Source organism: Cetorhinus maximus, chromosome 14, assembly GCF_964194155.1.
Source record: "Cetorhinus maximus chromosome 14, sCetMax3.hap1.1, whole genome shotgun sequence".
In the NCBI taxonomy this organism is placed as follows: Eukaryota; Metazoa; Chordata; class Chondrichthyes; order Lamniformes; family Cetorhinidae; genus Cetorhinus; species Cetorhinus maximus.
Genome location: NC_135892.1, coordinates 71,773,284 through 71,788,934, shown reverse-complemented (window position 1 = coordinate 71,788,934; position 15,651 = coordinate 71,773,284). Strand labels below are relative to the sequence as shown.

General features: G+C 43.8%; 1 protein-coding gene across 1 annotated transcript in view; it reads left to right on the top strand.

Moving 5' to 3' along the window:
- ush2a (Usher syndrome 2A (autosomal recessive, mild)) overlaps nucleotides 1-15,651 on the top strand; it is a 1,183,552-nt gene that overhangs the window by 1,010,527 nt on the left and 157,374 nt on the right. The window contains exons 62-63 of the mRNA XM_078556364.1: nucleotides 1,070-1,228; nucleotides 4,731-4,893. Coding sequence (XP_078412490.1) covers nucleotides 1,070-1,228; nucleotides 4,731-4,893 — 322 coding nt within the window. The remainder of the gene's footprint in view (nucleotides 1-1,069; nucleotides 1,229-4,730; nucleotides 4,894-15,651) is intronic.

Here is a 15,651-nt window from a genome sequence, read left to right as displayed (position 1 = left end):
CGGCCCGCTCACCTGTCTCCGTGGATCCAGCAATGATCCCAGTGGCACTGCGGGCAGTGGAGAGCTGCTGGCAGATTTTTCATCCTATTGAAGCATTGATTGCCTGGGAGGCCCAACGCTGGTTACTTTAGTGCCTGATTGCATTTAAATAGTGTCAGGTGACTCGGGGCTCCCACCGGTTCTCCAACCGATGTCGGGGGGATCCCGTCGCAGCTACTAAATTCTGCCCAAGACTAATTTACTTTGAAAGAATTTATTGCAGATGCCACCTTCCTACTGTGAATGTTTGACAGAATTGGTGTGTACAAGCAGCAGTTGATCACAGAAGATTAAACTATTAATGAGCACTGTCACACAGTACATTTCTAGCTGAACTACATTTAAAGAAAATTGGGGCAAATGTTATGTTTATCAAGATAAGGAATTCCAGTGCTGAATACTGGAATATTCTGCCATGTGTTTCATTCAATGGTAGTACCAAACAATCCCAGAAGGCATAGGAAGCAACAACATGCTTTAAAATTAGCCTCAGAAGATTACCCCTACTGCACAAATGTAAACTTTTCCATTTTTTACACCAGCCCTCTTTATTGTCTCTGTGAATGAGATTGCTAAAGTGCTGCCAATTAGTGATGAATTATACATTGTGGACTGGCGTCTTTTTAAAAAAATTAGGAAGTCAAGGTGAAAGGGTTAAAGAAAGTCTCTAGTGAAGGGCACCACTAAAGTTGAAAACAGGAAAAGAGTGAAATCAACGATGCTCTGATTAGGTTATGCCATGGCTTGAAATTTCCTTAGAGCAGCTAATGCAGCACCACCAACACCTTGTCAGAAGTGAGGCAGAAACCTTGTTCACATATGTAAACAGGATTTCCACTGCCCTTCTGGGGAAATTATAATAGTTGGGACATTAGCCATTCTGAGGAAATTCCAGGTCCATAAAACCCTGTGTATTGAAGGAGAAAAAAAAAGACTGAGACAAAATGAGTTGTGCAACTTTAAGGCTCGGTTTACGTTGATGAGCAGCACTTTTGAACTTATTTTGTACTATTTTTTTCATCACTTGTAGGTGTTTTCAATACCACAGCCCCCTTGCTATATAATGTCACTTTAAACCTTGGGACTGCTCGAGCAATTATTTGTCCCGCTGGTCATAATCATTCCCTATTAGTGGAAGAACTGAAACCATTTACAGACTATGAGATAAGAATTCAGGCATGTCAGCCAGGTAAGATAGAAAATGTTATTAGTTCTTATTGCCATATAAGAGCTTATTTGATTGTTTTGCATGTTTGTGATTAATAGTAATGGGGGTGTGGAGAACCACAAACCAGATCTTTACAGTTTAGATTGCAAGTAGCTTGAAATAATATACTCCTTTTTGAATGTACTAATTTGACCCATCATGGATTCAATCTAGTTCTGCAGTAACAGGTAGCAAATTGTTAATTAATGGCAACTAAGTCTTTATAAATGTTATCCCCACCCTCCTCTATTTTTATAAGCTTTGACGTGGGGTTGCTCTATACCGTGGCTTAACCTCACCATGTAAACTGGACTGGTGCTGACGAATTTCAGACCACCTGACTATTTGGATGGCCTTTTCTAGAGTCAGATCCTCTTTTGCTTGTAGTATGTCCTTAAGGACATCATCAGCTACTCCAACTACTAGTCGGTCTCGTATAAGCTACTTAAGGTCACCATAGTCACAGCCTTCAGCCAATTTGTATAATAGGTTTATGAAAGAGTCAACGGGTTCTCCAGGCTGTTGGATTCGCTTGTTGAACTTTGCTCGCTCTAAAACTTTATTACTTCTTAAATTAAAATAGGTATCGAAGGATTTCAGAACATTTTCAAACTTATCTGAAGATTCATTTATTCCTTGCCTTGCAATGATGCCATCCGTTATTAGACCTACAAAGTACAGTAGTAAATTCACTTGTTTAGCCTCTGTCTTCTTATCTAATCCTGATATCTTGAAAATAATTTTTGTCAAAGCCCCTTATACAACAAAGAAGGCATAGCAAATAAAGAAAGGTTATACTGTAAATATGTTGGGTAAAGACTTGGGAGGAGCTGTAGTATAAGGGCATTTGGCATAGCAAGGGTTAAGGTGGCACTTGAGAATGGCACTGCCAACAGTGTGATGTAAAAGGCCATGACAAGGGTCAGTCGAAGAGGATGCAGAAACCTGTATAGAAGTAAGCATGGAGTTAGCTCATAGATTTGGCTACACCTTGGAGATATATATAGTTATATATTACCATTAAACATTACTGTTCAACATTACAAGCCGCTGAACCTCTTAGTGAGAAGTACTGAACAAACCCTTACAAAAAAATTCACATGATTTTCTTACTGCTGTTGGTGAAGCAGCTTCTATTGCGTGAGAAATGTAAATTGGATTGCCATCAAACTTTGCCTTGCTTTTCACTTGGTGTTTCCCTCATACAGACTAGCTGGGTGGAGGAACCCATTGCAAAATTGTTGGAAAAGCTTTTGTCCAATTATTTTTGGAACAGTGAGTTAGTGCACCATCGTGCAGTAACATTGAACCACCTTTTGACAGTTGAACTTGAACTGTTATTGCAGAGCAATCAATTGCCTTACTCAAAGCAGAAATATTAATATTTTGGGAATCTTTCTCCTGTTCAGTTGGCCCCATCACCTATGCTACCCTGTGACAGTAAGTGTATTCTGCCACCTGAAGTGAGTGGCACCAGAAATGTTGGTCACTCTCAACATGCTAATGAACGTGATTCCAGGAAGTGGACTTGGCTAAAAGAGTTACTAGCTGGTTATTGTAGGCCCTAACCCTGGCACCCTTTCAGCAGAGAAAGGAATCAGTTTAAGATTCAAGCTTACTTGTAGACAGTGAGGGTCCATGGTACACACAATGTAGTTCATGAAGATTAACATTTGGACATCCCTGCTCTGTCAGGCTAACAGTAATAATGAGTGAACTCAAAGGGTATAAGTTTATATACGGAATCCAGTGGATGATGTGTGCCATATGCTGCACTTACATATTGAGGCCTTCGATAAGACCACAACAAATTAGTCTGCTAGTTTCATAGATCTGGTGAGTTGAGGGTGCCAGCCATGGTCCCAGAGGCAGCTCGCTGATTACAAGGAGTGCCAAGGTATCAAGGGTCTAAGGAGAGAAAGGGAAGGTAATCAGTTTGTGAGTCTCAGTAAAGGTAAAGAGGTAATCAGTTTTGAAAGTCTCCAAGCAACAATCCTACTGGTAGCCTTCATCCTCAAATGAAGGTGACATAGATGATAGGGGTACAACTAAAATATTGTGTTTGCCACCTCAAAGCAGGTATAGCCTGTATGTTCCAGAGTTCCTGGGCTTTTCATCCTTGCCATGAGGGATTTGAGGGATAATCTTATTCAGGTGTATAAGATAGTTCATGGTTTGATAAAGCGAGAAAGTTTACATTCAATTAGATTGGATTTGAACCCATGTCCGCAGAGCATTAGCCTGGGTCTCCGGATCATCATCCCACTGATATTACAACTTCACCACGTTCCCCCCCACCCTAGTGAAGGTGAAAACCCTGAAATTATGTAAGAAATAATTGAACACCACATTGAGGGGATTTGAGTGTCTTTCTGTTTGGATGAACAAAGATGGGGCAAATAGTCTTAATTGTGCTAGTGTGGATGCTGTAGTAGGTCATGTAAGCCAGGGCAATGTGTTTTCTTACCCAGATGGCTTTTTCTGGCTTCCCTATCTCCCCCTCTCCTATCCTATACTCTACTTTCATTGCTGCCCCACATATACCCCCTCCCATCCCTTCATACCCCTCCAATGCCTTTGTCTATCCCTACCTCCTCCCATGCCATCTCCCATTTACCCCCTCCAACACCTTCACCTCTCTCCCATCCCATCACCTACCCCCTCCCTCTCAGCTACCATGTCAGCCGCCCCATCATGCCATTGTTCACCCTCCCCTTCTCTCATGCCATCCCACCATGCCCCCTTCATTGGTCCCCCTTCTGCCTTGTGTATCCGCTCTCCCGCATTACCCATCGTCGTCAAGAACTCAGTAACCAAGATCAGGGAGTGGCAAGGGCACAGGGCCAGTAAGTGAGGCTGGGGAGTGGTGGGGGCAGATGCCAATAAGTGAAGCTAGGGAGCAGTGAGGGCAGGGACCAGTAAGTGAGCAGGGGCCAGGGCCCAGTAAGCAAGGCACGTGTGCCACACCCCACCACCAAATCAAACCACCAGCCAATCAGCAAATTTGGACAGTCAAAAACTGTACATTATTGCTTTAGATTATCATTATAAGAAAATGGCTGCGTTCTTTTAAGAGATTTTGTTCCCATTTTTCAGGAACACTGCTTGCTATTAATGCCCGCTTTGAATAGGCGGACTTAATGCACAGGGGGATTGCTACCCAAAGTTTGGAAAATTGAGCGTTGAATATTATTGCCTTTATTTAAATAAATTTAGTATGCATTATAAAGCTTTTGCACACTCTGTATGAAAACTGTATCTGCTGGCCGGGAACCTGAATCAGAAAATAACGAGATACACATTCCGAGTAGGTTGCAATGGAACAATTTTCTGGCATCCGCTTGTAAGATTAATGTTGACAGGATTTTTGCAGCAGTTCAGAATTCAGTCTCGACACTTGATAAAAAATATATGGGTAAAAAATAGTTGCTTAAATTTTCGTCCTTAGGCTTTAGTTAACTTAGATATAATACTGTTGTCTTAGATGGCTGTGGAGTTGGTAAACGAGCATACATGAAGACAGCGGAAGCACCACCACAGGATCAACAGCCACCTGCCCTAACAGCAGTTGGTTCAGCAGTTGTAGAAGTCAAATGGTTTCCACCTGAAAAGCCGAATGGAATTATCACAAATTATTCTATTTACAGGTAAAAATCTATCATGATTATTTTTTGCTTTACTTGGAATATTTTGGCCTAGAAATTCCATCATTGTATGTAAAATGGCTGCCTAAGGGTTCAATATGGCAGGTGGCATGCATGAACTCCTCCTGCATTTATTCCCTATCCCACCTTTAAATGTATGCTTGGTGTCAGTCACTGAAATGGGGCATGCTACTGCCGGTGCAAATGATACTGTGTCATCAAGAAGGCTTCCCTCTTGTCTCTGAAGTGCCACAGGGGCACAGATATTTTCAGCGCCTGAAATAAAAGATATGGACAGAGGAGAGCAGAGGGAAATAAGGAATTGCTGAAAGCAACTATTGTTTCTCATAGAGTGTGTATGGAGTGAGATAGAAGAAGGGTAAAAGGTGATAAAGAATGAAGGTACCTTGTGAATTGTCTCCTCCAGTGGTGCCATTCACCACAGTCATGGCTTGCCCCTGTCCATGATGACTGGCATGACTTCTCCCAGAAGGGAAAGGGTGTATAGGTGGGTGACAGCTTTTCCAATTTGCACCTCCTGCCAAATGTGCTTAACCTTCTTCTACATGAAAGAAGAGAGTGGGTGAGTAACAACCCACTGAGTGATTTTGAGAATGTACCTTTTCTAGAACAATTTGTATATTGTATTCAAGATTTGTGGTATGTGGAAGTGAGTGTTGCAATAATGGTTGGAGTAGGGTGCATTGAGTGTGAGAGTAGAAGGAGAGAGGTGACATGCATTGTGTTATAATTGTAGGAAAGTGAAGGGCAATGGGGGAAGAGAATATTATAAGTAGTAAGGCTGCAGGTGTTAGTGGTGTGGGGAGAGGTAATCGAAGTGAGAGCCAAAAATCTTACCTTGCTAACTCTGGTGAAGTTTTTCAACTATTCTCTAATTGTAGCCATGTTCAGGGAGCTAGGCTCCTCACATTAACCTCTTCCAACTGGCAGCAGATGTGATAACTTCAGGGCTTTTGTCCCCCAGAGAGAACAAAACCTCCTTCTCCCTGTCAACAGCCCGAACCAGTGTTTCCAAAACTGCATCTGAGAAATTGGGTGTACCTCTTTCAGCCATTTTATTCCTTTGAAAAAGTCTCCCTTCTTTCTACAGCCAGATTTCACAAACCCTTTAAGAGATGCTAGCTGCCAAACCCGATTTCCCATCCCCTAAGTAGGCAAGCAACCAATAAGTGGCATTGGCTGCACGCCTGAGTCATAATAACGAGCTGCCAGCATCAGTTTCACATGGCCCTGAACTCTCGTTTTCAAGCGCAATTAAGTCTCCAGGTCTTTGTTTTTAGATAATTATTTGCACAATTACAATATGCATAAAATTGCTTATTCCTCCAGTTAGAAATACAAATGTATTAAGTGACTGGTCAAATTCCTGTAGTGTTGCACATGACAAATCAAGGAATATTGGCGCTCCCTAATCTGTCACTGATGTCTTTGTCTTGCTGAGTCTGTGGGATGGATTTTTAATCCGGGGTTGGGAACCTGACACCTGGAATTCATCTGGGTCCCAACCCCACGCCCATGCTGTGTCATTTTCACAACACAATTTTAAATATAAATAGTCTAATTAGCCAGTGGGCGGTGAGCACCGAGCACCAAGCACCTCCAGGGGGCGGGCATTGCTTGCCAGGCGCCAGCTGCAAAGGCAGGCAGCAGCCTTAATTGGGAGCTACTGCTGCCTTGCCAATTAGAGCAGGTAGGCAGGTAGGTCCTCAGACAGCCAGGAGGTCAAACGCGACAGAACGAGGCCCTGGCTGACTAGGGTAGGAGCAGCGCTCTTGCTGGCAGTAGTTGGTCCCTCAGATTTGTTTCAAAGACAACTCCAATAGAAATTTATTAGGGTTGCAATGTGCTCAAGATTGTTCAGGTTCACCGGAAAAGATTTGAAAATTCCAATCCCGAACTGATAGACCCCTTAACAAGCTCCTTAAGAAGCTGGAGGGGTTGCTAATTGGCGGTGAACACGTTTCTCCCTCCCTCCCCCTGCTGGCTCTTTGAAAATTCAAAACTGTCCCGGAAGCATTGGGATCACGAGACGACCTCGGGAACTGTGAATTTCAAAGCCCACCCGGACCAGTTCCTGATGCTGCGGCCCTTTGAAAATCCACCCCTGTGCCTTTCTTCTTCTTTGTTCTCTTTTTCGTTCGCTAAGTACTGTTTTTGCTTCACTGTCCGCTTCCGTTTCTCTTTCTGTTTGGGCTTAATGTCAATTCATGAAATAAGCAAATCGTATTTTTTTAAAAAAGAACAATTCTGTGGAAAACGAAACCCACCCCAAAATTATAAGTCTGGGAAATGTTTGTATTTGTGACAAATTCTTCTTTGCTGCTATCAGCGCAAACACACAGTGCAAAGCCATTTTCAAAAGAGTAAGCACCGATATGTCACCTGAAATAATCTTCTTTATTACTCCATCTATTAAAGGCATGTGCTAGAAAATAGAAAGAAACTGCCAGCAAGTTTCCCAGTTCTGTCATTATAAACATCTGTTTTGTCACTGTCATCAGCGAAAGATTTAATATTGTGGTTGTTTCAATGACTCTAAACTCCAACTAAAATCACTGGCAAGTGATTCATTGTGATATTGCCCAATATAACATTTGTATCTACTGCCCCAGTGCAGCGTTTTCATTACACTTTAAATAAAATCAGCTCTCTATCTATGTCAGTCAGCAACATTCTGCTGTACACAGAGGAATCCAACAATCTACAATTATGATTTTGATTTGATTGTGTCGTTTGAACAGAAGGTTTATTACTTCTGACTCGGCTAGGCAGAATGCCTACTTTCCACCCCTTTTTAACTGTGCCTCGAATAAGTAACTACATTACCAAGCCGAAATGTTCTCTATTTTTAGCAAGCGTCACATTTTAATGGGACCCAGTGTCCTACTGTGGCAAAAGATTACTTTTGTCTCTGTGTTCCTATTAACCAGGTTCTGTAGAATACATGGGAAATAAATCCTTTTCTTAGCAAATGTTTCATTTAAATTAACAAACTTATTAAAAGAGAATTAATTAACTGCTGTATACTGCTGTATTCTCCACTGTCTTTGTTCATAATAAAAATTATTTGTCCAAGTAAAATAAAGCAGGACATCTGTGCTGGTTAATGTTTATGAAGGGGTTTATAAAATGAGCTAAATCCGACAAGCAGTAAACAACCTTTTACTATGTTCATGAAATTGCTCATCAGAGCAAGATATAGAAGGGTGCTCACAGCCTTATCTCTTAGCAATCACTATTAATCTTATGTTCTTTTCTAATATGTTTCTGAGTCTTTCAAAGTGATGGCAGAGTTATATCAAGATGATGGCATCGGCAACCTAAAGGAGTTTTACTGTAACTGTTTCTGAAACTATTGACTACACAGGCTGAATGAAAGAAACCTAAGATAAATCAACTTGAGGGAAGTCTAGATGTTCAAAATTCTCTGTTCCTACAAGTCATTTGCTTAATTTTGTGTTGAAGCTTTAATACACTTTACAATCTATTAAACCTGTGAGCTGGTCGCCATAATTTTCATACATTTCAACTCTCTAGCTCAACTAAGAATACAAGTACTTGGAAGGAAAACCAGGAACACTGGCCAAGAAATTGGTTTTGGCCCATTTTTGAGGTCATAGCCCATAGTACAGCTGTGGAGCTTTTATGGTTGTGACCTAGATCCAGTGTTACCTTTAAGGACTACTGGTTTGGCTGCAGAAGGAAACAATAAATTAAGTGGGGCAGGCCTAGCACCTTGACAAATTTCCAAGAGTGGCCCTCAAAGAAGCATTAGGCTTCTCATTAACATACACAAGGAGTCTATTGCCTGTTTCAGGCAGCCACCAGAGATGCCTAAACATCACCCAACACAAAATGGCATTTAGTGTATTTCAGATGCTCTTGGACATGGGAGATACAGAAAGATGGGCACAATACAGCTTACCTTCTACCCCCATGGCCCCACAGACACTAGTGCTAAAGGGATTTTTTCCTTATATGTATATAAGCAATGAGTACAGGCTTTTTATTGTAAGAGTCATAGGGGCAGGATTTTCGGGTCATCGGCTGGGCACGGCGGGTGGGCCTGGGAGCGGCCAGGAAACGGTCCGCCATCTGCAATTGGCCCCCGACCACGATTTCACGCTGGCTGGCCAATTAGTAGCCGGCCAGCGTGAAAGGCATGCTGAGAAGCTCAGTGCTACCGGAGTGCTGGGGGGAAAAGATTAGGAGCACAAAAATCTGCGCATGAGCTGGGGAGCACACACTGAAAGCTCCCTGATGGCAGGGAGCTGCATCCGGGAGCAGAAGAATTTTAAAATCAAAAATAAAGCTTTTGAAAATCTGAAAAAAATGTCCCCACATAGGACTCACTCACTTGAACATAAACATAATAAAAATTATGCCAAAACATTTTTTTTAAATGAATGTCGGAAACCTCAACCCGTCTGTGAATGAGGTTTCCTAAAAAAATCCAAAGGCCGCCATAAGGTCGGAGGGGCAGTGAAAAATGGCAGCTAATTGAAACTTTATTGGCCTTAATAGGCCTCTTAATTGCCAGCGGGTACGCTGCCGACTTATGCACGTGCCTGCCGACTGAAATATTGCGTGAGTGCTCGCCCAACGTCATTGTGCACTATTTTACGCCTAATCAGGTCGGGCATGCGCCCGCCCACAGGACCTAAAATTCTGCCTATAGGCTCATTATTGCAAGCTATGCATTACAGCTACCTCATCTTCTCTTCATCTGACACCCATACATGCATTTCGAAACTTTTTCACATTCTGGAGCAGTGGCAGACTCCTGCTTTCTGGCAGGGATCCTGCCAGACTACATAGAGAGCAATTTTCCCAGCCATGTAGAGGTAGGATGGTGGTGTGGGGGGGAGGAGGGGTCATAGGCACTGGAAAAATTGCACTATGAAGCATTGGACCAGCTCTTTGACTGGCTCCTGCCTCCTTGTGCTTTTCCTGGAGGTGCACGGCATAGACGAGTGACAGAAATCCACTCAGCAGTGGTGCGGATGCAATAAAGTGAATTAAGGAGCCACTTAATGACGATTATTGCAGCAGCACAAAATTTTGCCGGTATCGCACAGGCCCTCCTCTGTGTCCGCACTCTGGCAAGTGAGAGGAGGCAGCTGCACAACGGGAGGTCAAGACTACATTACATAGCTGAAGGTGATCCAAACGTTTCTGGCAGCAAATGGCAAGGCCACTGTCTTCCCATATCACAGCCTTACCATTAATTGTGAAATTCCTGGAAACGGATGTCTCTGATCATCATGGGCCTAATGAGATTTCAGCTGCTTCCCCCATACCAATGGCAGCTCCAGCACTTCCCTGCCATTCCTGGTGCTTGGATCTGAGCGGCACAATGAAGGCTGCCAGCTTCCTTGCAGTGGTTCATGCCAATTGAAACCCCCTCTTCTGGAACCCACCCATCATCCCCAATTGGACAGTGAATGTGGAGATGACATACTAATGATCGCCTCCGAAAAAGTTCAGCCAGTGTGCTGCCACTTCAAGCAGGCTCATGACCTAGAAATGACCCTGCCGTTGGGTTCCTGACACTCGTGACAAAATTTAGTCCATTATGTCCCCTACCCAGGAAATTTGAACTGAATAATGGCAGGTTCAAGGGAATGGGCATAAATCCCACTCTAACGCTCCTGGATCTGAAAAACAAAATCCAGGCCACAGCGTCTTTCCTCTTTGCAATTTAGTTTTGTTTTAAATGAAAAAACTCTATTTGAAATGAAAGCGAGCGACAAGGGTCAGCTTTTAACGTGAAAGGAGAGCAGAGAGAGATGAGCGGCTGCAGATAGTCATGCAGAGTATGCAGAATGAGAGGGCAAGGAAAAAGATGATAAGGTGTGAAAAAAAACCATGGGACATTCCCTCCAGAATCCCCACTTACCATGCCCACAACTCTCCCTTTCGCTGTCAGCTCCAGGACCTGCTAGTGACAGGGTATGCAAACAGTCTCAGAATCTTCTTGCTTTCATATTTGGTGTTGTATCTTCTTCTCAAGAAAGAAGGGAGTGAGTTAGTGGTAGACTTGTGAGGTGTTTTGAGAATGTGCTTGTAAAAGTTGAATAGTGCACCTATTGTGTGTAAGTTTTGAGGTATGGGATAGAGAGCATTTCAATAGGGCTGAGAGAAAGAGATGCAAAGTGTGTGAGCAGAAGGAGGTACAGTAAAGTGTGGTGCAGTGATTGCAGAGGAATAAAGAGAGTGGGACCAGGGAGAATTGTGAATAATGGCACTGCAGGTGCTGCAGGTGTGAGGAGAGAGTAAATGAGCTGAAATTTGGATTCATGCCTTGACAGCCCGAGTGAGGTTTTTATGACATTTCATCCAGGTCTAGGTAGCTAAGCGCCTGGCATTGACATTCTGAGCTACCTCTTCTCACTGGCATACACGTTTGACTGGAGGACTTCCTGCACCCTGAAAGGGTACGGGATCTCCCTCCTGCCAACCACTTGCACAAGGGCCAATAAGGTCCAGTTCAAAGCCATTCTTCCTTGCTGCAGTTAGCGTGCTTATATCCTTTGAGAGGTGAAAGCTGCCTTTAAGTGGAAAGTAATGTCCAATTTTTTACGCCATCCCCTAAACAGGTGCACAGCCAATAAACAATGCAGGTAGTACTGACTTCACATCTATCAGCTGATAATGAGCCGACAGCACAAATCGCCCTTGATTCATGCGACCATGTGAATGGATTCATGCAGTATCTGCCCTGCCTTTCTGACACAATCGAAATTCCAAGTTCATATTCTTTGAGTTATTGGGCAGATTTTAATCCAGGCAACGCTGTTCTTACCCACTGGCTGGAGAGCCGGCAAGAGCCCCACGTTGCCTCTATTGGGGAAGGCCTGCCGTCAGGCACTTAAGTGGCCAGTGATGGGTCTTCCCTGAGATCAAGGACTTCCCAAGGACTTCTCGTACCTTTCCATCATTGCCAACAGCGCTCCTCGGGGAGCAGTGGTCCCTGCAAACAATGCACCCACCAGGAGCCCAGGATCAGCAAGGAACCCAGGCTACAGGTGAATGAGGGCTGAATGGGAGTCACGGGGAGGGAGTTGCTGGCTAGAAGGATGCCAGGGGTTTGGGGGAAAGGGCAGGGGGGTGGCTTTCAGTGGGCTCCTCCCCTCCCTGATGCCAGGTTCCTCTATTAGTCACTCAGTATAAGGCAATGAGGGCCCTCTGGGAACCCACAAGCAAACATAACAGGTTTGCTTTTAGGGTTTCCAATGTGGCAACTACCCCACCCGCTGGTGGTTAAATACCTGTGGTGGCATGGTAATGGTCTTAAGTGAGCATTAATTGCCAACTTAAGGGCCTCAATTGGCGTTGGAACAGGAATGACATCCACAAGTCTTACTGTCCCAGACTTAATTGGGACAGAGTCAGGAAGGCAGCAGGGCCCTCATCCAGCACCCTCCTTCCCAATTAAATGCCCCCCACCTCCAACCTCACCTTGAGGGAGGTCATTAAATCCCAGCTACCATGTGTAATAATACTGCAGCTCCACTATTAATAATACAATTTCATCTCTTTAAAACACCATATGAGAATGCACAGATATGAACGATTTGTCAATTCACTGCGGTAAGCAGGTTAATCATTTAGTTTGTAAGAACAATTAAGGCTCTGCTATTCTCTCCAATTTTCCATTTTTATTTCTCTTTGATCCTTTTGCAATTCATTTAGTTTTCCTTTTGTTTTTGTGTTTTGAAAGGCAATAAGACTATCTGTTACAAGATTCGTGGTGATCATAAAAAAAAACAAATGTCAAGGTTGACAAAAGGCCATTTGTTCCTTTGAATCCGATCCCTTCAGCCTCCCATTAAGGCATTCAATTACTTTTTGAACGTCCCTAAGTTTCTGCTCCACCATCCTGCCCGGCTGATTGCTTCATCGTGTAATCACTGAGTAAAGAAGTTCCTAATTTCTATATTTAACTTGTTTTTCACTAACGTAAATTTATGTCCTCTGTTTCTGTTTTCCTGACTTATTTTGGAGTAATGTTCTGGCCTTACTCTATCTATACCGTGCAATCTTTCATAGACTAAGGTTCTGAGTCAATTCCCTAATCTAGTACGTGCTCTGCACTCAGGGTCAACCTTATTGTTCTTCTCTGCATCTTTTGCAAAGCTTGTGCATGCTTTTTATAGCATGGTAAACAGAAATATACAAAGTACGTAAATCTGCTCATTATATTGCGAAGCAAGGATTTACATTTATTACAGCACCTTTCATATTACAGCCATTGAATTACTTTATTGAAGAGCAGTTGTTATTATGTAGGCAAAAGCAGTACCTAATTTGCGCACAACAGGGTTCTACAGACACGAGTGGAATGATGTAACAGGTCATCTCAGTCAAGTAATTCAATTACCGAACCATTAAAACATTAAGGTAAAAAAGGGTGTGCACATAGCTTCAGAAGTGGGAAGCCACTCTCATTGTTTCAAATTTATGGCATCTGCAGCATTTGCTTTATACTTGTCTTGTTTAATTCATAGCCCATTCAATTCTATGTATGCCAACCTTGAATAAGTTTGTCCCTCCTTTCACTGACTTCTTTCTTCCTCTTCCCCCATTTATTTTCATTGATAATTTTTTCTCTTTTTGTTTTGAGCAGATATTTGCTAAGACTTTTCTGTTGCATGTCCACCCCCATGATTATTGATATCTTCATGATATTCAATGTTCTTTTATCCAGTGCTCTCACCACGCCATGAAATCCATCCTTTCCATTGTGGGTCACTGCGTGTATACTCATGAACTTGCTCTTCCACAGCACTGATTTATTTTGTTTCATTGCTGTGCCGGTCATCAATTCCCTACCATCCTTTGTCTCATCTGATGGTTTAACAACTTGTTTTCTTCCATTGAAGTAACAAGAACTAGAAACACAAACAACTCTTGGATATGAGCTTGCCTCTAAATCCCACATCCTTTATCAACTTCTAAACTTATTTCTCCTTTTAATCATCCTTTGCTGGATTTTTGTTTTCTTTGACCTTTCCCTCCCTGACCCAAAACAATCTGTCCTCAGCAAGGGATTCATGTTTCATCCCTCTATGCCTCCACCTAAATAAATTCCAAGTGTACCTTGATGCCAAATTTTCCTTCCATTGCCTTTGACTTGATGCTTCCTTTTTATTTTAGGACCCCATCGTGCATCTGTCCCCTGCCTTCTCCAGCCTTTAGCATCCCTTCCTCTGGCCTCTTGCCTGCTTTCAGTCTACTGCTGTAATATCAGCCATTTCAGCTTCTTTATTGTCCTCACTCAGTCTATCCCTCTCTGAATTTGCAGCACCCCATTTCCTTGGCTCTAACTGGGCTTCAATATTAAACCTGTATCAAAGTGCTGTGGTGACAGAATCGATAATCTGGTGAGGCCAAACATCAGGGGTGGAATTTAATGGTCTCCCTGGCAGTGGGCTGGGAGATTGAGGGGGTGTGGGAGCCAAATAATTGGGCAGGAAGGCTTGGGGTGGAGAGCCGGTCACCTTCCCAACTCCCTCCAAGTAAGTTGAGGAAGGAAAGAGTTAAGGATGGCCTTCCTGCCCAGTGGCCACTTAAGTGGCCATCCCACCAACACAGGGTTTCAACCAGTGGCAAAGGGGGGCTATGCCAAAGTGAAAACTGCCAGCTGGGTAAACCCTGGCATGCCTGCAACCTGGTGGGGAGGACCCCTACTTTTCAGGTTGCCTATGCTCAAGAGAGGCACCTTCCAGTGGCAAGGGCTGCCCCTGCTGGAAGACACTCCCTTATCTTTACACTGTCAGCCCTACCCCCACTGGGGCATCCCTGACTGGCCCCAGTGATCCCACCCACTTACCTGCCTTCCAGGGCTCCAATAGCAATCCTGTTCCTTGTGCCTACTACAGTACTGCAAATGGCTACTGCCCCCAGTGGTGCTGCCGGTACTGGAGAGCTGCTGGTCTCTGACTAGTCAGCAGCCCTCAGGGGCAAGAAATTTTCACTGCAGGAGCTGGGAGCCCCAGTGGCAGCCAGCAGACTACCTGGGAGTTAATCCTACTGGGGCTCCTGGAAATAGCCGCAGATACCTCCTGTCTCACTCTTGGCCAATAATTCATTGCCAAACATTAAACCTTCATCTTCTAGACAGTGGCTGATCTCATCTTTTCTGGAGATCTTCTACCCATTATCTCCAACCTCAAGTCTCCTCAACCTGTTTCATTTCTGCAGCTACAAGAACATAGGTGGATTTTTTTTACTATTACTCATTCTTGAGATGTGGGCATCACTGCCTAGGCGAGCATTTGTTGTCCATCCCTAATTGCCCTTGAGAAGGTGGTGGTGAGCTGCCTTCTTAAACCCCTGCAGTCCACGTGGTGTAGGTATACCCACAGTGCTGTTAGGGAGGGTGTTCCAGGATTTTGGCCCAGTGGCAGTGAAGGAATGGCAATATATTTCCAAGTCAGGATGATGTGTGGCTTGGAGGAGAACTTCCAGGTGGCGGTGTTCCCATGTGTCTGCTGCTCTTGTCCTTCAAGATGGTAGTGGTCTTGGGTTTGGAAGGTGCTGTCTAAGGAGGCTTGGTGAGTTCCTGCAGTACACCTTGCAGATGGGTACACTGCTGCTACTGTGCATCGGTGATGGAGGGAGTGAATGTTTGTGGATGGGGTGCCAATCAAGCGGGCTGCTTTGTCCTGGATGGTGTCATGGTTCTTGAGTGTTGTTAGAGCTGCACTCACCCAGGCAATTGGAGAGTGTCCCTTA